Source organism: Medicago sativa, chromosome 1 (assembly GCF_051527215.1).
Source record: "Medicago sativa cultivar Bolivia chromosome 1, Bolivia_mono, whole genome shotgun sequence".
NCBI lineage: Eukaryota > Viridiplantae > Streptophyta > Magnoliopsida > Fabales > Fabaceae > Medicago > Medicago sativa.
The window spans coordinates 94,451,714-94,475,660 of record NC_140749.1 but is presented as its reverse complement, the minus strand read 5'-3'; the positions used below and the strand labels follow the sequence as shown (position 1 = coordinate 94,475,660).

General features: G+C 32.9%; 3 protein-coding genes across 4 annotated transcripts; 2 read left to right on the top strand and 1 right to left on the bottom strand.

Annotated features, from left to right (window-relative positions):
- Positions 1-1,215: 1,215 nt before the first annotated feature.
- Positions 1,216-5,125, top strand: LOC146959436 (Nitrilase/cyanide hydratase and apolipoprotein N-acyltransferase family protein). The gene is given in 10 exon segments (XM_085740963.1): positions 1,216-1,491; positions 1,578-1,714; positions 2,214-2,342; positions 2,974-3,032; positions 3,406-3,518; positions 3,655-3,747; positions 4,074-4,176; positions 4,621-4,703; positions 4,875-4,892; positions 4,894-5,125. Coding segments are annotated over 10 exon segments (981 nt in total). The 5' UTR covers positions 1,216-1,275; the 3' UTR covers positions 4,924-5,125.
- Positions 5,126-6,406: 1,281 nt separating this feature from the next.
- On the bottom strand, positions 6,407-11,979 carry LOC146959435 (CAP-gly domain linker). Of its 2 annotated transcripts, none has more exons than XM_085740962.1 (6): positions 11,677-11,979; positions 11,529-11,576; positions 10,611-11,034; positions 8,587-10,504; positions 8,223-8,429; positions 6,407-6,934 (listed from the first exon to the last, which is right to left on the bottom strand). In XM_085740962.1, the coding sequence occupies exons 3-6, from the start codon at positions 10,931-10,933 to the stop codon at positions 6,629-6,631; spliced, it is 2,754 nt and encodes a 917-aa protein (XP_085597088.1). In that variant the 5' UTR covers positions 10,934-11,034; positions 11,529-11,576; positions 11,677-11,979; the 3' UTR covers positions 6,407-6,628. The 2 variants fall into 2 exon arrangements, with proteins under 2 accessions (XP_085597088.1, XP_085597087.1); XM_085740961.1 differs by having other exon boundaries at positions 11,915-11,979.
- Positions 11,980-19,572: 7,593 nt separating this feature from the next.
- On the top strand, positions 19,573-23,693 carry CLPS3 (CLP-similar protein 3). The gene is made up of 10 exons (XM_085740959.1): positions 19,573-19,944; positions 20,038-20,106; positions 20,206-20,301; positions 20,613-20,854; positions 21,000-21,138; positions 21,285-21,341; positions 21,495-21,629; positions 22,300-22,535; positions 23,277-23,321; positions 23,402-23,693. Exons 1-10 carry the CDS (start codon positions 19,735-19,737, stop codon positions 23,487-23,489), a joined length of 1,317 nt encoding a protein of 438 aa, XP_085597085.1. The 5' UTR covers positions 19,573-19,734; the 3' UTR covers positions 23,490-23,693.
- The last annotated feature ends 254 nt before the right edge of the window (positions 23,694-23,947 follow it).

Sequence of the window (23,947 nt, the reverse complement as noted above, 5' to 3'; positions counted from 1 at the left end):
AATGTTGAAATCTTAAAACTACAACTGCATGTAGAAATTTCTGTGGATGAACAAGTGTTTTTTTAGATAGATAAATTGATAAATAATAATGGCTTAAATATGATTTTCGTCCCGGTAATATGGGCGTGTTTTAATTTTCGTCCCTGTAAAAAAAAAGTTTGAATTACGTCCCTATAAAAAAAAAATTTGTTTGAAAATGGTCCTTGGCCCCACTATTCAGCTGAGTTGGCATGGTCTTGGCCACGTGGCAGTTGCTGACTGTGCAACTTTTGCCACGTGGCGTGCCACATAATATTAAATTTTTAAAAATATTTTAAAATTCTGAAAATTGTTTTTAAAATTTAAAAATATGAAAATAAATTTAAAAAACATTTTAAAAATTCTGAAAATAAATTTAAAAATATTAAAATAATTTTCTGAATTTATTTATTTTTGTATAATTTTCAAAATAAAATTAATTTTTTTGAATATTATATATTCTGAAATTTCTGAAAAAAAAATGATTTTTTTTAAAATTAGAATTTTCATAAAAGAACAAGAAATTAGATTTTTTTTTTAAAATTATAATTTATTTTCGAAATTTATAAAATTATAAATTTTATAATTGTCATTGTTTTCAAAAAAAATTTAATATATAATTTTCAAATTAAAAAATCTATTTTTCGGAAATTAAGTTTTCACATTTTTTTTTCAAATTTTTTAATTCTAACAATTTTTTTGTCAAAAAATTAAGTTTTCGAAAATTTTTATTTTCAGATTTTTTCCGGAATTTTTTTAAGATTTTTAGATTTATTTTCAGATTTTTAAATTTAAATAAATAATTTTTAGAATTTTTTTAATTACGTGGACCGCCAAGTCAGCGCCACGTGGCAAAAGTTGCACAGTCAGCAACTGCCATGTGGCGAATAACATGCCAAGTCAGCCATGAAGTGGGGCCAGGGACCATTTTCAAACAAATTTTTTTTTACAGGGACGTAATTCAAACTATTTTTTTTACAGGGACAAAAATCAAAACACACCCATATTACAGGGACGAAAATCATATTTAATCCAATAATAATTGAAACTTACTTACAGAAGTAGATGGACCAAGGTTTAAACATGGTCACATGATCTCGATTGTTGGTGAATCAATTTTGACATTTTTATCAACTAAATTAAAATTTGTGGACAAACATGTCTTTATTTTTTTTTTTATCAAATATTAAACCAAATGGATTCTTAAAAAGAGAAAAAAAAAAAACAAAGAAAGAGAAAGGGAAGATTTGCGAAGTAATGCAATGTAACATGATGCGATTGTCGTGTTGGGTGAATAATCAAATTCAAATATTATTATCATCAACACTCCGTCGCCACCGATTACAAGCCTCTCTCTCCGTCGTCGCCGGCGAGTCAATCATGGCCACTAATTCAGTCCGAGTTGCCGCAGCTCAAATGACATCCATCACCGACCTCGCTTCCAATTTCTCCACCTGCTCTCGTCTTGTCAAAGTAAGTTACTACTGTACTGTATATTCTCTTTATCTTTCATTTCATAACATAATTTCTGACTGAGAATATTTCCTTTGTTTTCAAAGGAAGCTGCATCAGCTGGAGCTAAATTGGTTTGTTTTCCTGAAGCATTCTCTTTTGTGGGTGCTAAAGATGGTGACAGTGTTAGTATTGCTCAACCTTTGGATGGACCTATTATGGACCAATACTGCTCTTTAGCCAGGTTTGCTTGCTTGCTTTTATTCTTCAATCATGTTCATGATATGAGTCTGTTTGGATAAATGGCTTATACAAGTACTTATAACATAAGAGCTTATAATAGCACGAGGCCTTACGTCAATAAGCTCATAGTGTGACCTTATTAATATATATATATATATATATATATATATATATATATATATATATATATATATATATATATATATATATTTATAGCATAAGCAGCTTATATTATAAGCTAGTATATTTATTGATTTAACCAAGCACCTTTACAAAGGCTTATGTTAGCAGATAAGCGCTCATAATAAGTCAATCCAAACGGATCTTAATACTATAAGTGCTTAATTAAGCTATTTATCCAAACAGTGTCTATATATCAACATATATTTTGAGGACCTTACTCGGTTAATATTGAGTTTGCATATTTTATGCAAAATTTATGTTAATCAAGCTGCGTTTGATCATGTAAAAAAATTACATTTATTTCTGATGTGATGCAGAGAGTCAAGTATTTGGTTGTCACTTGGAGGCTTTCAAGAAAAAGGATCTGATCCTCAACATTTGTTTAATACACATGTTGTTGTAGATGACACTGGGAAAATTCAAACCACTTACAGAAAAATACACCTGTAGACTATTAACTTTATCATCAATGTGAAGCTATTTCCATCTGAGTATTGATTTGGTGTAGTTTTTATTAGTCTTCTTGTCTTTCTACTTAGCATCATACTGCTTTGAATATAGAATGTGCATATTGCTTCAAGTTTGCAACACAAACGCAAGTAAACGGTTGGAACAAGAGATTATGGATACGAAGAAGTAGAGTAAGAGAGGGATTTTGCATGAGAAGAATGAGATATGGAAGTAAAATCATGTTTGCTTAGAACTTAGAAGTGACTAACGCCCTTTTTTTTTTCTTCCGAAAACACAGTTGAGAGCTCCATACAGAGGTTAGGAGCTCTTAAACATCAATCCAAACACATTCATTGTCATTTGATAAAAGCCGTAACATGGCCCCCAGTTAATTGTTTTTCAATTAGAAACCCTAATTCTTTATCCCAAAAAACAACTCAAAACCCAAATTTAATCAGCTAGAGTGATAACAATTAACAAGTACTACCGCTATAGCGGAGCCTATTGACTTGTTTATCAACTCCCAAATAACTTATGCTATATGTTCCTCTTGAAATCAGAAACCAACTTCTTTCTGTTTGTCTTATTATGGTTGTATAATATGATTTCAATTAATTTTATTTGAAGGTTTGATGTGGATGTTCCTGGTGGAAGGGTATATAAAGAAAGTAATTTTACAGAATCAGGTAGGATATTTACTCTTGACATGGTATCAAGGCTAAATGGGTCTTTTTTTTTTTGCCTTAATCCTAATCAAAACTTCTCATTTTTGTAATAACAAGAAAAGAATCTTCAATTTCACCCAAGAAAAAATAGAGGGAACCTTTCCTAGAAAGAACCTTACTGGAAAATCAGAGGTTCAGTTAAAGTTTTCAAATGTCGGCATCCTCTTAGAAACAACATAGTCAGTGAAAGAATAATATAGATAATTAGTACTAATCATGCTGATTCAGATGATATTTCCAACGATATACGTTTCCTTCAATTATATGTGATATGAAGACAACACTTATCTATGATATGAAGGATATTGTTTTCATATCTTGGTGATGTTTTCAGGCAAGGATATTGTTGCAGTAGACAGTCCTATTGGGCGTTTGGGCCTTAGTGTTTGCTATGATTTGAGATTTCCTGAGCTTTATCAGTTGTTGCGTTTCCAACATGGAGCACAGGTATTAGATGATAGTGTTGCTTTTCTGCTTAAAATATGGGAGTGGATCATCTCCAGTGAAAAAACTGGAGACAATCTCCTCCCCTTAAAATATGCTGTTTAGGATCTAAAACTTTCTTGAGTTGTGCATTGTCCAGATACTATTGGTGCCCGCAGCATTCACTAAAGTGACTGGTGAAGCACATTGGGAGATTCTTCTTCGTGCTCGTGCAATCGAGAATCAATGCTATGTAAGAATTCGTTTTTGCACCTAGCAATGCTTCTCTTCTCGGTTTCTCTCTCTTCTCTCCTGCTTTCATCATTCCCATCTTCATGTATATTCTTACTAATTATCAATTATGAATAAGTTTCAAAATTATTATACTTTGTTTTTCAATCTTATGTATTTGAAATGAAAGTTATTAAAAAAGATATGATGTGAGTTAATATATTTCATCTACTTTCTTATTTGCCAATTACTTTCTTCAACTCTCCACACTAACGTTTCTAACAACTAATTACCAACATTTACTATTCAAATTTTTATATATGAATGATTTAATGAATGCCTTATCAGGTCATAGCTGCTGCACAAGCTGGCACACACAATGACAAAAGAGAAAGTTATGGTGACACATTGATTATCGATCCTTGGGGGACTGTTGTTGGTCGCTTACCAGGTAAGAAACTTGATACTTCTCACATACATCAAGCTAATTTATTGAAATACGAAGTGCACTAATCATAATTGATTCAACTTCCTTCCTTGTTTCTTTCTTCCTCGTAATGATAGTCAAAATAGTGTTCTGTCAAGCCTGAGAAATATCATATAAGATCATATGTATGAGCTGAGGCCTCATATGGCTTACCTCAGGGAGATGGGGAAGGAGTGTGTATTACAGGACAGCAAAAACAACCAGGCCTTTTCCCACTAAGTGGGGTGTATTACAGGAGAAGGCATAATTTTGCTTAAATTTTATTCCAATGAAGTTTTTTTTTAGTGGTGATTTCATTCTCCTCGCTGGAGATTCAAACTGTTAAGAGTTTATAGATCAAACTGCTTTTTCCACAATGATACCGTCTTTTTTTCACTCTTCTTTATTGTTGATTTTGTTCTGTTTCAGATCGTTTGTCTACAGGAATTGTGGTAGCTGATATTGATTTATCATTAGTTGATTCAGTAAGAGAGAAGATGCCTATTGCTAAGGTAATCATTTGCAATGTGTATATTCACCCGACCAATACTAGAGAATGGAATGGAATTTAGAAAGAATGTGTTATTAACATTTATATTCTTATTAATAGTGTTAATTATTGAAGCAGTAGTGCTTTTAACTCCTTTATTATTGATGCATGCATCTGTACCTTTTCGTTTCAGCAAAGGAAGCCATTTGACTTTTGACTTCTGGAAAGCTGCTTCTCTATAGTACTTAATTGGATCCATTCAATAGTCACAAAGGGGTAGTCTATTTCAATATGAGAGGTGTATGTACCAAAATAAAAAATATGGGACTCCCTTATTTGATTATCCTGAGGATGGTGTATACAATGTTGGCTGTGTATTATTATAAATTGTAATGTTTAAGATTATTGCAGTTCTTGAAAACATGCATTGTCTTTTATCTTCAAGTCAAATGTGCCTGCTCCATGTTAAAGGGTGTTACAAATTTTGCTGCATGATCAATTGTTATTAAAACTTTTATTTTGAAGATTGAATCTTCAAAATAAAAAGTTTTATGGTGACCAAAGATGAAATTTTATTTATCTTAGGAATAAAAATCATAGCTAACCCTTAATATGAATAAATCACCAATTGGCCTTCTGAAATTGTAGGAGTCAGATATATACCCCCTAAAATTTGCAATAGGCAAAAAAAAAAAAACTAATAATTATGTGGATCAAATTGGTTGCTTAATTGACTTGTATCTAATTTACTGCCAAATTAAATTATATCACTTATTAACAAGTTAGTCCCTAAATTATATAATTTTCTGTCAAACTAGTCTTGCAAGTTAACAAAAGGACTAATTTGTCGAAATATACTTGCTTGGGCACACACACAACCAAAAAAATAGGAAATAAGTTGACTTCATCAAACATTTTTGTTAGCAATTCATCAATCAAAAAATGTAATTTTAAAATCCTTATTTCATTGGTTCCATAACAAGTGATGCATTTGTTACTTTCAAACATATTAATTAAAAATTATAAATAAAAGTAAGAAAACATTACATTATACCAACTTAACTTTATCAAGTATTTGTGTGCACTCACCATTACCATAAATATATTGAATTGAGTGTGGTGTACACAATATTAATTAGACAGTATAATTTACAATCTAATTTATATTAAAATGAAAATTGAACGTGACACTCCTTTTATAACATTTTTTTTACAAAAGTATCTCTGCTCATCGTTGGAGGACATGGAGAGCATAATATAACTGCGCATTTTATCTAGCTGGAAAGGTTAATTTTATAGTCATCTGCTCGAGAAGATTTATGGATTTAAGTACAAAAAGAATAAATAGGAATGGAATATAAGTTGTAATCCATTGAAATTATTGTTACTGTTAGTTCTGCACTATTACAATATTTCCCGTAGGGACAGACAAGAGCTCATTGGTTAGACAATCTACCACACCACCATCATTTTTTTTTATGCCTTGGCCACAACACGCGTTATGATAGCTGCGACACATGCTGTAATGCTGATGAGTAAACACTAAATTTTTTGTTCACAAAAGCAAAAGAGACAGAAAGATTATCTATCATTATTTGAAATGATATCATTTTCTTTAGTCAGGTTGAAGACCATAATGTTTAAGGTCAACGAAGACTTCACTGTTCTTGCAAAACTCCATCAAACATACAAGATATTTTACACTGAACTGAATATGGCCTTACGTTAAAACAAAATTCTAAACAATTTATTTCAAGAACAGCTGTGTCAAGCAAACTACAGTATATATGAACAATGAAGATAGAGAACCTTGTATTCTTTTACTTCTTTGTCCTGTGAAACAGATTATGAAAAGAATACCAACTCTAAAAACAAAATCTAAAGAAAAATAGAAAAAACCACTCATTCACATATATGAGTGACTATGAACACAGTAGTGAAGTATGCCTATGTGAAAAAAATTGTATCAGGACTCCCATAGAGACAGGGTCTTTTGTCTCTCTCCTCTTGCAACATTGATATTTGACCTTCCTTAATGAGTATATCGGTATCAAGTGTCGCAATTTTCTCCTTTAGCATTTCGATCTCTGAGTTTAACAGCATATTCTCCTCACTAATTTGCTTCACTTTCTCCCACAACTTATCCCTCTCCTCTGACACTTTTGGCAACATTCCCCTCATGATTGATAACTCCCTTGTAGACTCTTGAAGATCCCGTTGAAGGCAGTTTATACTGTCATCTTTCTTCAACATCTGTTACAATAGAACAAGAAAATAAGTTTAACTTTCAAATACTAGCAATTGAATAAAATTACCCCACAAAGACAGCTAATAAAAACACAATACAACAACAACAACCAAGTCTTATCCCACTAAAAGGAGAGGGTTGTGTTAGACCTCGACTGCCAACTTAAAACTTTGTCGAATCTCTATGATATGGAACTAATAACAACACAATAACAACAAAAAAATCATATCCAGAAATTAAACTACAAAAAATAAAATTATGGGATTGGTGGTTTCTTGTACTCATCGATGGTATTTGATCATAGAGATTATCCGGGAACCTTTCGTTCATATAGGATTGGTGGTTTCTTGTGCTTTTTACACGGACATTTTGAGTTTTAAGTTTTACCAATGCCAACCGAGATGTCATGTCTCATGGTTTCTGGCGAATAAAAAATCTGATGAGTGATAATCTATGATCATTATTTGGTTATATCTGGTTACCAGTAGTTTATTGACTCATAAAAGGTTTCCTAGTTCTAAATCATATCACAATATCTTTGATAAGAATCGTGACATTAACTTTAATTTAGGCCTCTATGGGCTTTGTCATGCAGCCATAGGCCATTGCCCGTGGCATTATGTTTTAGTGTTCTTTAGGTGCAATGATGGTGTGGTACTTAAAGCCTCGTCGTGAAATTAAAGTAGGTTGGATTAACCAACAATCTTAAATGAAATTGAGAATAGTCGATCATTTTGTTTATTGGCCGTGCCAAATCTTTCTCAAGCCTGCTAGCAGTGACAAGGTTAGAATCTATGATGAGTATTGGATATGATGCATCATTCCTTGAAAAAAATAGGACATAAGATACACTACATTTATGATACTAATATAAAAATATGAAAAATCACAAAATACAGTAACAAAAGTTTGAATATGGGTGAAAAAATGGTGAAGTGGTGATATAAATTGCATCTGTTGTAATTAGTATTTAAGTGCGAAAATGGGAATTAGGAACAAATCAATGAAGCGATGATGCAAATTAAGAATACTCACTCATTTTGTTTATTAGTAATGCCAAATCACTCTAAAACCTGCTGCTAGTTATATAGTTTAAGTGAATTTCAATGATCTGCTGGTAGTTATTACTTTTTATAATGAAATTTTATTCATATATATCGAGACTTATGGTTGTGCACTCTATATATATGTACCTACCCATATATGCACTTTTATAGGAAAATATCCTTTTCTAACAATGCACGGAATAGGTTTATGCTTTATAATCAATAAATTTCAATGTTGGTGACAGACCTGAAGTTCAAGGTTCTTCAACTCGTGAGACGCAGTTGAAAGGTTGTCATACGTGTTTTGCACCTCAGATCTAAGTATGTCATTTCCCCTTACTGCTGTAGCAAGTTCAGCTTGTATCTGCTCAACTTGGAGCTCTTTAGAGTACAACTTCTCTTTTAATAAACTTGTTACCAAACGTTCCACTTTAAGCTCAATTGTTAAAATTTCCTATACAAGAAACAGCATGATGCACACATCAAGAGAATTTCAACAAAAAAGATAATGATGATTTTAAAGAAAGGTTAGCGACAATAGCAGAATAGAGCATTTAAAATGTTTATTCCTCTAAAATTCAATTAAAGAAAAGTTTATAGAAGAAACAAACCTCTGACGATTGATTATTCAATTTTGCTAACATATCATCGTCTATAGTCAATAAATTTGACTTTTCTTTCAACAAAGAAGGCATCATCTGCAAACTCCTTGTTAACCCCTCAGTTCCACTTTTGAGTCCATGAATTTTGGTTTCAGATTCAACAACAAATTGTCCAGCTAACCCATTTCCAATAATCTGTCCATTCTCTTTAACGAGTTCCAGTAACTTTGAACACAAGTATGTGCCTTCATTTAGCATTGTTAGGCCTTGATTCTGAAGGCAGCAGATCCGGGCGCATAGTTCTTTGTCTAGTTTATAAGTAGCAACAATGCATTCTTTGCCATCACCTTTCAACCGGTTTAAGAGAGTTATATTTTCTTGGCGAAGAGAGTCCTCCTCAAACTTGTGTGATTCCAACTCCTTTCTCAAGACTGATTCTATTCCCGTTAACCTCATCAGCTCCATCTGCATTTTCTTGATGTGCTTATCAATGCTCTCCACAGACTGGTTCTTATTAAGGTCGTCGCTAAACCCATCTCGTAATCCTATTATTGTCTTCTCTTGCTCACTGCAAGTTCTTTGTAATCTTGCTACAGACTTGTGCAAATCTTTGCACTCCTTCTCCTTCTCTTCAAAATTTCTTCGAAGGCAGTCCCTGTTTTCTTCAGCTATCTTGCATCTGTCTTGTAGTTCTAAGAGGTTTTGCTGCAAACCCAAAATCTCCCCTTTCATTTTTTCTGCCTTACTAGTCAACACCTTGAGCTGTTGGTCAGTATGTGTCATTACACTTTTGCTTTCTGTTTCCCTCTCACTAAAAGAGGAAACTTCTCTTTGAAGTGATACATTCTGTTCAGCAAGCTCTCTAACTCGTTCGCGAAGCCTTTGCTCTTCTGACTGGTACTTCTCAAGTTTAAATGACCAGTCACTTGACCTCCTGTCCAATTCCTTCTCCAATGCTGACTGCATCTCATTCTTTTCTTTTTCTAGTCTTTGAATCCGAATCTCCAGTTCTGTCTTTACACAATTAAGTTCTTCCTTGGCAGATGCTCTGTCAGCAATTTGGGACCTTATATGGGTTGAAACTTCTAGAGCCAAGCTTATTTTCTCCTCGGCTAGGTTTCTGATTGTCTGAATCAGTGTTGTCACGTCATAACCATAGTCAGGAAAAAAGTTTTCATGTTCCAATTTCTTTGAAAGAAGAATAACTCTGTCCTCAGCTTCCTTTGATCTTCTCATTAATTCTGCATCAAGATCCTCTTCAGGTTCATCATAGCTTAAACCCCTGCAATTACCGTCCATGTCATGATATCCATTGGACATTCTATAAGGTTCTTCCAATGAATAGCTTTTCGGCGGAGCATCATCAAAATCAGATTCGTATCGTCCATTCAATGATCTAGCATAGATATCTTCGATTGTGATTGGATTATCAACAGAAAAATTATTTGAACTCCTTTTAGAAATATCACAAGTTTGAGAAAGCCTCTCAATGACATTTTTTGCAAGAGTTCTTGGAGATTCATGCCCATACCCATTGTCTGTCCAATCTTGGGATGAGGAACGAAGACGGCTAACTTTAGTTTCTCTAAATGAATGAGCCCTAGGTTTGTCTTTGACTCCATTAGTTGGCGAATTAGGTGTTGTATGTTGAACTTTTGGTGGAAGATTCATGCAAGGATTTCCATGTCTACTGCCATTCCTCTGTGAACTGCTCCTGGGTCTACTTTCCTCTAGCTGTTGTTCCCCATCAATGTAACGATCCACAACCATGCTTGAAACGTTGCTAGAACAAGTAGAGTTCCCAGATGACTCATGATGTGATCTTGAAGAACTGCTAGCAGGTTTCTCGCACCTCTGGGAATTTTGGACAGCAGACACTGCAGATTGTGTTGGCTTGTCCCGCATTTTAGAATTTTGAGTCTGGCGACTGATGCATACACCACAGAAAGTACAGCCAAAATTAATATGTGCAAAATGTAACTAATACAAGGTATTATAAACATCAGTTTCAAAGTTAGATTATCGGTTCTTACCCCAACGAATGCTCAAATTGATGATACGGATCACTAGCAATGCTACTTGTAGGAGATCTAGTTGGATCTTTGACCTGGAAGGAAGCCGAGGACATTGACCTGCTCCTTCTAAGGTTTGGACCAGCACTTGAACTTTGGTTATCAGCAACTTGCTTTCTAGATTTGGAGAAGAAGCCCTTGTCCTCACTTTTGCCATGAGCTTGATTATTCACTCCACTATCTGAAAAAACCTCCCAAGACTGCTCATTTGTTGACTTTGGAGGAGCCAAATTATTGCTTCCACCGCTAGATGCAGACGATCTGAAAAAGAATAGCTTCTTCATGGTTCAGTGTTGTCTCTAACCGCTGCCACAAGCTCATTAAAGTGTCAAGATTTTGAAGGATTGAAGGACCTAAACTGAAAATAGCTCAGGTATCACCAAACCTATGACAGAAAAGAAAACAAAAAAACCATCAAGACAAAATAGGATTACACAAACAAGCACAATGGAAACTCAACAATTGTAACTGCAATAAATCAAACTAATCATTCAATTCAGCAATGTTACTGATTCAAAATAAAAATTAAATTAACAAGTGCAATGAATAAAAAGGCCATGTTATGCCTAAGATTATTCGCAGCATCTATGAGTAAAATGAACATGGTTTAATTAACTCCACAAGCTACTACATCAGAGAAACTATCAAAGAAACTAATCAAAATCAAATATTTCATTAAAATTCTAAAAGGGTCATCAAAATTACAAATTACAACAGCAGAAACCCCAAAAATTTATAGTTAAGACAATCCAATTTCTTTCTTTTTTTTGAAGGAACAATCCAATTTCTTTCTAACTGATTAACACAGAAGAAAAAAAAGGGGGGATAAGCTAAATTACATATGAAAACATGGAATCAAGGGTACAAGAAAAATGTTACCTTTTTGGATTCGATTTTGTCTCTTGCAATTTCCCTTTATCAATTTTCCTAGAAAATAATAAACAAATCCAAGAAAAAGAAAATGGTCAAACAAAAATATCCAATTGAAGCTAGAGAGAGATTAAAAGATAAAGAGAGCGTGACTCACAAGCATTTTAACGGTCAGAAAAAGAAAGAAGAAAACTTGAAATTGAAACAATTCAAGAAGAAGAAGATGAAGATGAAGAAGAAGAAAAGCATGAAATGAAGATTTAAAAAGTGATTAGTCTAAGAATAAAAAAGGAAGAGAAAGGTTTGACTTGAAATTAAGTAACTGAATTCAGTTGCAGTTTATTCAAAAATTGAAATTGAAAAATGGAATTAAAATCAGAGAATTAATAACTTACCATAAAGAGAGAGATATGAATTGAATTGAATGATTTGAAGCAGAAATGATTGAAATGATTAATTTGAACGAACGAGGGACTGTGTAGTGTTGTTTCTTTACTGGTTAGTTAGTTTCTGTGTGGGAATTTCAGCAAAAGGAGAAGGGTATTATGGTCAGAGAAAAAGTTTGAAAAAGGTTTCTATGCCGCGCGGAATATGCGGTGCTGGAGCGTTGCTGTTGTTGTTGGATTCGATCATCACACCTCCTCATGGCCTACAAACTACTGGATTACTTACATTACATTAGCTTATAAATTATTAATTATTCTTGTGATTATTGTATTATTAAAAAGAAAATATATGTGGGATCAAATTCAAAGTGATTTGTAACGGATACTGGTCGTTTTTTGAAATATTTTGAAAATATTAGTTTTTTCATGCTTTTTTTTATATTTAATTAAAGAGCTTAGGACATTTAATATCAATAGTACAAAGATGATGACTCTTATAAAATATTTGGTGACCAATAATGAGTATTGAGTAGTTTATCTCTAGCAAGCTTATGGGTATTGGGTGCAAGGAAACAATTGCAATATATTGTATTCATTATGTTTAGCTTTTTCATACTCAGCAACAAATATGCCAGCATGTTCAATGGTAGACCCTTGTCTGAAACTCACTCGGCAATGGTATATTGTGGATATGGTTTTCTAAACATAGACCTAATTAAAGGTCTAAGTTGTACACCAAAGTACTTTTTATAACCTCGGCTATCATGTTAAGGTCAACCGACTTAGGGACAATCAGTCTTTCCTCAACCGTTGAGGGAGTTGGCCCTATTGTATGGCATTGTTGCCCCTCAAAGAACATTTTAGTATGCATGTTTGTCAAATTTCATATCATCGACCGATTAGCCGCAGTGGATAGAATTAGTATCCATGGTCTCTTTGTTGCATAATCGTCAATATTTTCATTTTGAGCTCAATAAACGGTTGAATGGTTACTCAAAAAAGGTGGAATATTATTTCATGATTGCTTTCTTTCATTGTCATTGGTCGTTCCATACAAAATCTCGTAAGGAGAATTCAAACCCACGTCACCGTAAGGTGGCAAATCTGCAACATGCTAATAAAATGGTTGATGAAATAAGGTTGGTGGAAAATTATTTCATGGTTTCAATCTCTTATAAAGAACGCATCATATAACCATCAGGTAGTTGTGTCTGCGTACAGAGTCCAAATCCTTATAAAGAACATATTATTGATTAGTGGCATGCAAAGTTGCGTCATAAGTCGAAACATTTGACATGACCAACGACCTTCCAATTTGTTCTAATGCATTGTCAACCATGTCTTTCGACACCATTTTCCCCCTCAAGACAGGTAGTAGCAAACATATTTGGCTAGATCTTTGGTGAGGATCTTGCTTGAATATAATTTAGTTGAATTTGTGATAAAAGTTCTGCCTTAACACATGCTTGTATTTGTTGTGGTGCCAAAAATGTGAATAGGGTGTTCACCTTCATGGTCTCATTGGGCATGCCATTTGTTGTGATCGTGCAAAATTTGGTGCTTAGCCAAATGATTGTGTGACTGTTTGATGTCATAATAATTTGGTTTATTTATGGATTCCACAATTTATAAGATGATATGTAGGTTGAATTTCACGTGCGACAATGATTCCCTTTTTTGTCAAGTGATTATGGTGAGAAAGGACTTTGTTTCTCAATTATGGGGTTCCTATACTACTCTAAAGAGCGTCTAGTTTTAAAGGATGAACTACTACCTATGCATGCATAAAAAAAAGCAAAAGAAAATGATAAAAAAAAATGTGTAAAGACTTGTTTGATTTGATGTATCTTGAATAATCTTTATGGTGGGTATTTATACACTTAAGAATAACTAAGCAACTTATGCTAACAATTTTTGCCATGTTTTTGGATGACCATCTGTCGTATTATATCATGTAAGATCATGGCTAGCATCACTAATGTAAGTAACTACCTCGTAGGCTCAGTTACAACTTAAAATGGTATTGTTCGCGGAGTTATATCAACTATCCATGTCATCCATCACCGTATTATTAAAGTAAATCTTCGTGAATGTCTGAACTTAGTCAACCAATATCTTGCTCATATTGTTGAGTTGAAGGGAAAATTGTTCTCTGTACAACTAGTTGTTGGCTGACATCTACCCATGTTCACCACATTTCTATTTTTGAGAGGGTGGATGTTTGACCATGGTTTGCCATTGAATTTGACCTTAGGATTAGTTCTATGTTTTTTTTCCCTCTAACCACTTTATTTATCATGCCACGTATGTAGGAAAGTTGTCGTATAGTCTTTGAACTTGATCAAAACTATGTTGCATCGTTTTAGAATATCATTACAAATTACTACAACCCTAATAAGTCCTAGTAACATCCTCCAAACCTATTTAAACTTGGTATCTATGCTCGTTCGTCACCCGAGATTGCCATCGGTTGTTTGTGTTGTCCTTGATATCTAAATCTTTTTAATTCATCCTAGCGGAAAATATATATATATATATATAGGATTTGACTGTTCATTCTTTCAAAAAAAAAAAAGGATTTGACTGTTCATTTTTATTTGCAGTAAATATCTTATAAATATCAAGAAGTGCTTATAACAATAATAATGAATTTTCTCAAAAATAAATAAATAATAATATTGAGTTATTGGACTAAAAAATAATAATGAGTTATTGTTGCCTCTTTCATCGATGATAAGTCGGTAAGGTCAAGACTTCCTCCTACTCATGCAGTAAATTATCTTAATCTTAATATATATAAATGTTATACAGTCTTCAATCAACCCTGATCAACCCTAATCCCGCCCATTTTTTTGGGAATTTTTATGAGAAAAAAAAGGGTTTGCAATTAACCCTAATCCCGCCCTTTTTTTTGGGAATTTTTATGAGAAAAAAAGGGTTTGCAAAAGGGTTTGTAAGGAATCAAACCAGGTACCATATGCCACCACTTCGTAAGTTTTACCACTAGGCCACTACCATTTTCTTGAAATATTGTTGCTTCTAAAATAGATATGTAAGGCCTTTTTTTAAGCCACTAACACCTAGGCGGTTCCTTTTCCAATAGCAGTTACTTTTTTATTATTGGCGGTTCCTTTTATATTTTTCCCAATAACTACTACATAGCAGTTCCTTTTCTTATTTTTTTTCCTTTCTTATAACAACTTCTTTTCATTATTCTTTTTTTTTTTTTCTTTCTGTAACCACATATCACTTTCATATATTATTTTCTTGGTGCAAACTTTTGTCTATTATTTTCTTTTGATTACAATGTTCACTATGAATTATCATTTTAATTGTGTTGATATTCACCTTTGATTACTTCAGCTGAATGATACTTATATATGAAACTCTATAAAAATTCGTGCATCGCACGGGTTAGAGTCTAGTTTTAATATAACCGCACATAATTAAATGACTATTAACATATTTACGGAGTGCGGAAGTGACATCTACCTTCTACTCCCTTCAAGAGAGTTAAAATCCTTTTAATTACGCATCTATTAATAAACTAGTCAAAAGTAGCAAATAATTACAACAATGCAATAATGAGTTATTCATGATTTTAGTTTCAAACATTTGAGCAAACTTTAATGGAAAATGCTAGATATCCCGAGAAACATTTTCCCGACATTTTCCCGAAATGAGCTGGCAGTTGGTTATTCGCTTCTCAATACACATGTCAACCACATTTCCCTTGGTCAAAAGCTAAAGCGGTTTATGGAACACACTCTTGTCTTTATCTATCACACACACATCACAGAGAAATCACACACACATCACGGTTCTCTGTTCAACTTTTTATCAATTTTCATCTCCTTCAACCTTACTCTTTTTCTTACTTTCCCATAAAAAGGTATATTTCACTAAAAAGCTCACACTTTTCTCATATGGGTAACTCTCATTATCCATCACTTCAATTTGAAAACTTGATGATCACAAAATTAAAAGTTTCTTCTTCAAAGGAGAAATATAAATCTGCTCTACAATTGCATAACCAAAAGCAACATGAAGAAGAAGAAGAAGAAGAAGAATACAGCTTCAGAGAGAAAGAGCATAGCTTCAGAATAGCAGAAATTTTCCCAAGAGTTGGACATATTTATATATTCTTATCAAATCAAAATATTATCTAATTTTTCACTTCTTTATTAGAAGTTTAGAACATTGTTAATGGTTATTTGAGAAGTGTATGGCTTATGTTGGTCTGAGTGGGCAAGAGTAATTGTTATATGAACAAAACTTAGTTTAGATTGAGAAAGTTTTTTGTTTTTCCTAAACTACAGTGAGAGTTACTCACAAATAGTACACCTCGTGAAATTTCCCGAAAAATAATTCGGGAGATATAGCACCGCTCTTAATGGAAAATGCTAGATATCCCGAGAAACATTTTCCCGACATTTTCCCGAAATGAGCTGGCAGTTGGTTATTCGCTTCTCAACTTTAATATATGAAAAATGAGAGAGATTATATTCATAAGTATTAAGCAATACATTGGAATCATGAAGAGTCATATGAGAACTAAGTATTGCATTGTTGGTCTCTTATTGAACAACTAGATAGGAAACTTTGTTGATATATGAAAGAGAGTCAATGAACAAAACTTGAGTTTTAACTATAGAAAATTACTCACTCAGACCACTCAAGAATTGAATGATTTGATCTTCGGTCCAATAGTTGCAAGCAACACGCATAGCTTCATAACTACATAAATCAAGGAAATTGCAATTAGACATGGGTATGTGAGAGTTCGTATCCTCCCACAAGGATTTCATCTATGTGAAATAATTCAAAATAGGTTTCGATCATTGCCTAAGATTATTAATCCCCAAACATAAAGAGGATATATGAATCCTATCATTTTTTGAAAACCAATTTTTGAGATCTTCCAACACAAAAGTAGCAATGGAAAGTTATAGTCTGTGCAATGGATTCAGACAAATGATTGATAAACCATGAAAGAATAAGGCCATCACATTGTTCCCACACACCTTGATTGAAGTCAAATTGGTTAGGTATAAGAACACATCCATCGAAGAACCACTAATAAGTTATTCATGATTTACAACCGTTTTATATTTTTAACATACATAATATTCATTTTTACATGATATGCATGACCCCCACTATCATATTTAATATATTAAAAATGAAAAATACATTCTTTTACAATATATTGGTGGTGCAATGTATGTACAATTGGTTGCGTCTTTGTAATTCAAATCTACAACTCTAAGAATTAGTTGAATTATTTGTGGTTGAAATGCATGACTTCGTGGGTCATGTTTAAGTTGCGTGAATGAGAGACAATCAATTGTTCGAGACTTATCTTATATTTAAAAAGGATTCTTTTTTTAATTTAAACTTAATGATACGTTAATTTTATCATTTTTTAATTATTATTCGCAACACTTAAGATTATAAATTAAACATAATATCCTAAATTGTAGATTAAATTAAAAATTAAATTATAGATCAAATATCCAAGTTTGTCTCTAATTTGAAAAATATTTAATATGCTTTATTCACCCTGGTTGAATTTCATATTACAATATCTTTTTTTCACTTGAGAATTGAATGTATATATGAGATTATATAAGATTGAACCTTAAATTTCTATCAAACTTTTAAAACTTAAAATATTAGTGTCATAATATGAAAAAGAACAAAAAATTAATATAAATGTTGTTTGGGAAAAATAAAAAAAAAGAAATGAAATAGCAAAAAATAATATCAATCATATAAAAGAATTGGAGGTAAAAATATTCTAACTAACTTAAAATGTTGGTATATTAACATCTCTTAATCTTTTTAGTTGTATCTAATCTTTTAGTGCGGATATCTAATCTGAAAAAGTTTCATTATGCGAGCTTGCCAATCGATCAATTTATTTTTTCATTCATCTGTCTCGTTCTCGTTCTAATATAGTAATCATACATTTTAATCGATTTTGTATAAAGCATTGAGTTTTTTTTTAAAGTTAAATTAATTCATCCAAATAGGAGAATCGAACCTGAGACCTTGAAGATGAGTACACTCTCAAGTCCCAAGTTAATATCACCAAACTAATCCAAGTGGGTTAAAATATTGGGTTTGTTGAAGATCTTGTTGAGTCAAGATTCAATTGTTTTATTTTTTAGTCAATATTCATCAACGAATTCCCAATTTATAAAAAAACAGTCCAAACACATACATTGACATGTCAACAGGGATAAAAATATTTACTGTAAAAAAAAAAACACTAATATAAAAATACAAGTAATTGAATACAGTCACATTTTTTTCTTTCTTGAAATGATGTAATTGAATGTAATCACATTTGTTATTCTAATTAAATTTAATCACTTTTTCCTATTCCAAACATACCAAACAAACACTACACACTTTTAATATGAAGTGTTGGTGCTATAAATGAGTGAGATGCCTATAGAGATATTTTCTTTAAGTCATATACTAATGCATTTTTCTCTTTATCACTTGGTAATTAATATAAGAGTGATGCCTATCATACACAAGTAAATGAGTTTGTTACACGAGTCAAATAAGACCGCAATATAATAGGGTAAGTCATCTGTAAAGACAAAAAACAATGGATTTAAATATTTTTCAATAGTTTAGATACTATTCTTTTTGCGACCTACACATTTTATTTTACCATTCTCACCAAGTTTTTTTCTATGCCCTAAGGTTTTTATCTTTTCCTCTTTTTTAATTTACTTTCCCTTTGCTTAAAAAATGTAGTACTGAACTTAATTAATCAGTGCCACCAATGTAACTCACTAAACAAAAACTGTCCTTGGAAGAGTGCAGGATGATAACATACTCGATAAATGCCAAACAATATATTTTTTTGAATAGTATACTTCCCTCGTTCCCTTTTATATATTTAAAAAAGGGTTAATTATGTTTCTAGTCCCTATAAAATAGCGACCTTGTAAGTTTAGTCCCTACTTAATTTTAATAGCATTTTTAGTCCCTAATTTTGTTTTTCTGCACTGAGTATTAGTCCCTACTCAATTCAAATTTGTTTAATTTATGCTTAAACTCTTAAATTTTTGAACAATTTTTTGCAGACATGTTTAGAACATTACTAAAAGTTCGTCCGCAAAAAATTATCGCAAAATTTGATTTCTACATCCAGATTTTATTACTTTTTATCTTTAACTTTTGTCGTTTTAAAAAATTCATATTTAATTCATTTCATGTCAGAAAATTCTAAATTTTAGTAAACGAACCTTTCATAATGTTCTAATCTTGTCTCAAAAAAATCGTTCAAAAATTTAAGAGTTTAAGGATAATTAATCAAACTTTGTTTTAGCAGGGACTAAAATTATAAGTAAATTTTTTTTTATAGGGACTAAAAATGCTATTAAAATTAAGTAGGGACTAAACTTACAAGGTCGCTATTTTATAGGGACTAGAAACATAATTAACCCTTTAAAAAATAAAAAAAACCTTTTTAAGAAAACGTTTTGTCCTTAACTATATATATTTTTGAGGGGTATAAAATCTTTAATAAATAAACAAAAACAAAAAAAAAAAAAAAAGTAAAAAAATATGTAGTTCTTTGGTACTCAAAACAAAATTGAATTGAATTGAATTGGTATAAAATCTTTGCGCTTCTCAGCCAAAAGACTTCACTTCACTTCATCTGTTGTCGCCAAATACCACGGCAGCTCCACCGTCGTGTCCCGTCGCACTTCCGCGAAGCCCTATCATTCTCCCCCTTATCTATTATTACTTACTTTCTCCATTCCCTATCTCCGCCGCCTCACAAACCCAAACCCTAGTCTTTAATGGCGTATGGCGGTGCAGGTCCCGCTGTTACTGGTTCAAATTCGACACCGACAATTAAGCAAGTGAAATTGGAAAAAGAATGCGAACTCAGAATTGAAGTCTCCGACTCACCTCTTCGTCTTCGACTCCTTAATGGAAACGCTGAGATTTTTGGTACCGAGCTTCCACCTGAAATCTGGCTCAATTTTCCTCCTAGACTCAAGTTCGCTGTAACTCTTCTATTCCCTTCCATCCTCTTTTATACCAATTTTCAATTTTTCTGCTAGATTCACTCACATATCATCTTCTTATTTGTGTGTTAGGTTTTTACTTGGTATGGTGCTACCATTGAAATGGATGGTACTCCTGAAACTGGTTATACCGCGGATGAGGTAAATCACTTTCAGACTATTGCTTTCAATCTTTCTTTGAAACTCACTCATGGCTGGTGGAGAGGAGATTGCAACTTCTTTTTGTTTTTTAAATTTCAGACACCAATGGTTAGTTATGTAAATGTGCATGCTATTTTAGAAGGAAGAAGAAATCGCGCTAAGACATCACCTTCAGATGACTCTGTATTATCTCAGGTTATTTTATTTTATTTTATTGTGTCTCGTTATTAGGAGAATATTGGATGCTTCATGTATCTGTTGGTGCTGATTGTTTTTTCGTTTTTGTTTGTTTTGTGTATGGCTTTTATTTTGTGCTGTCAATATATCTTTTTGAAGTTTTATTTTTTATGATTCATCATTATTATTATTATTATTAAGGGTTTCAAAATTTGAGCGTTTATTATAGATTGCCGTGTTTGGAAGAACGAAATTTGTGATTGGTCAGGTGTATGATGTATAGCTTGTTGTAGTATGTGAATTAAGTATCAAATGATTTGATTGGTCAGGGCCCTAGGGTGATTGTTGTTGGACCTTCAGATTCTGGAAAGACTACCTTGTCAAGGATGCTTCTTAGTTGGGCAGCGAAACAAGGTTGGAAGCCCACCTTTGTTGACTTGGATATTGGCCAAGGGTCTATAACAATTCCTGGATGCATTGCTGCCACTCCAATTGAAATGCCCATCGATCCGGTGGAGGGAATTCCTCTTGAAATGCCTCTTGTTTACTTTTATGGACACACATCTCCGAGGTAATTAAAGCTGTAATTCCTATCATATTTTCAACTATTAATTGGCAAAATCACATGAACACAAATTCATTTGAAGTTATAAAAAATCATTAACAGCACACCCAAGGAAATGAAAATACAATCACCAAATAATTCTTTTTTTCAGTAATAATGTAGAATTGTATAAAGTGCTTGTCAAGGAGCTCGCGGGGATACTGGAGAGACAATTTGCTGGAAATGCCGAGTCCAGAGCTGCTGGAATGGTGTTAAATACCATGGGATGGATAGAAGGAGTGGGCTATGATGTAATTAACCTTTGAACCTTACATTATTGTTGAATTGAACACTGCTGAAACACAGAATGTACTGCTAATTCTGATTACTACATCTTGATTATGGTGGTCTCTTTCTCCCCTCTCTTACTTGTTCTTTTGGTTGTATTTTATTGCAGATGCTATTGCATGCAATCCGTACATTCAAGGCTGATGTTGTTTTGGTTTTGGGCCAGGTAGATGGTAGCCTTATCTATTATGCATCACACTTCCCCATAACTAATACCTTGATTTTTCACTCAAAATAAATGAATCTTCCTTGGGAGGTGCTCTGTATATTATAATTTTTGTAAACTTGGTCTCAGGCTTTCCGTTTGAACTCCTTATAGGAAAAACTGTGCAGTTTGCTCAGAGACGTGCTTAAGGGTGAGCCTAAAGTAGATGTTGTGAAACTTCAGAGGTCGGGTGGAGTTGTATCTAGGCCTGTGAAGTTCCGCCAGAAGTCCAGAAGTAATAGGATAAGGGTAACCCTACTTTTCCACTTTTCAATATTTTCTGCATGTTGAAAAAATCTCATTGTCTTATTTTTTTCATTTTAGAGGACTTTGATTTTTAAATGTTAGTTAAATGGGCAAGTTGTAACCACGGTGGGGGTTTAGGGAAGGTTTGAGCCCATTGAGGTTCTATTGTAAAAAAAAACTTACATAGCATTTGCAAAAGGCCTATTACACGACTGGAACCCGTGACCTCATATTCCCATGATTCCACTTCAACATATCAAATGTTAATTGTTCTGACTTAGCCAAGCTGCTAATTGCAGTTAATGAGAAAAGAATGATTTTTATGTGAGAAATAGGTAGAATTAAGTATTGGATTGTGTATTAGAAAATTGTAACTGAAAAAACATAAAATTTGTGTGAAGGGAAATAGTTCTTTTGAAAATAGTAGGATCCTTTGCATTTATCAGCACTGTTTAAAATCTTGTAACTTGTAAGCACATATTTGTTTGGATATAAAACTGCATTGCCCAAAGATTGCTTCTGGATATTTTGCTTAGTAGCTTTGGCCTTTGGGTTAGTTTTTTTCTTGTTTTCTCCCTGCTCCTTGGGCATTCTTAACATTCACTTAATTGTCCTGCCTGTTCAACTATTTTGTAACTCTAAGTGAAATTGCTGCTATTTGATTTTGATGCAGGAATACTTTTATGGCCTTACAAATGATCTTTCTCCTCATTCTAATATTTCAAATTTTAGTGACTTGTTTGTTTATCGAGTTGGTGGTGGGCCACAAGCTCCACGCTCTGCCTTGCCAATTGGAGCAGAACCTGCTGCAGATCCAACGAGAGTTGTAGCTGTGAATATAAATTGTGATTTGCTCCACGCAGTCCTTGCTGTCTCATTTGCCAAGGAACCTGATGAGATCATTTCAAGGTAACTATGATTTGGATTGAGCAATTAATTATCCAAATCTTAATACTCGTTCAAGTTTTAATTTTTTATACAGCCCAATGATAGTGTTTGATCCCTATATTATTTGTTGTTGCTTTGGAAGTATCACACTTCATAATATCAAGTGTAGGCCAACAAAGAAAAGAACAATTGTATTAGTCCATGAGGTAACCTATGTTAATTAGTTAAAAACAGTTGGGCAGGGAGCTGGGATTACTTAGCAATTTCCGCTGTTGCAAGTAGGTTGATATGGAAGGAGAGATTTGTATTTTTCTTTTGAGAACATATATTGATTTATTAAGAAATAAAAGTGACAGAAATGGCTTCTAAGATTTTTATTAAAGACTTAGTTTAACCATTTTGGTTATTTTGAACTTACCTCCTTTGTCCTTCAAAAGAAAATCCTGTGCAAACGAGGCCGTTTGTGAGATGTGATGCTATATCAAGGTTATAGATTTGACGTGTAATGGATAAAAAATCTCAAAAATACCAAAACTGTGTTGTGGAATTTTTAAAATAGACATAAAAATAATATAACTAAGGAAAATGCTAACAAGTGCGAGTGCCCCTCGGGCACTGGTTAGCTTGACCCTAACCTTATTTAGGTGGCTTTGTTGATTATTATTATACTTTATTGATTGACACTGAAAAGTATTATGTAACCCTTTCCCATCCCCAATTTCCTACATTGTATCTTAATGTGTCACATCTTTTATGGTGCAGCAATGTTGCCGGCTTTATCTATGTAACAGACATTGACATTCAGAGGTTTGTATTAGATTTTGTTATGTTGTTTATGGAGAATTTTTACATGATGTTGCATTTCTAACTTGATTTCTATATTACAGAAAGAAGATAACATACCTTACACCATCTGCTGGAGAACTTCCAAGCAAGTATTTAATTATGGGAACCTTAACATGGCTTGAAACTTGAGCCGATGAACATTTTTGTAATAGACAGTCATTCTCTTGGTAGTTTTTTTTTATTTTGATTATCCAATCTCAAGTCTTGATCAATGTAAATACTAACGGTAATTTATGATCCTTTTGTGGGGGGTTGTTCTCCTAGTGGAATGCTGACCTTTCTCTTTTTCAAGCAATATCCAAATTATAATATAATTATTATATGCTCGTAAAATTGCAAGTTCTTTAGTACACAGAAAGTTGAATTGCAATTGTGCATTTGCCATTGCCACACCGAAACAGTTACATCCGGATTACCATTTATCTTGTCTTTGGATGCGATTTCGGTGAATATCACTTGAGCTTACTCCATCTGTCTATAACAAGTGAGCTATTTAAAAAAAGAATTGTTCCAAAATAATTGACTCATGTCACTTTTCAGTACAATATTAATTATTATTTTTTCAATTATAACTCTAATTTTACTTT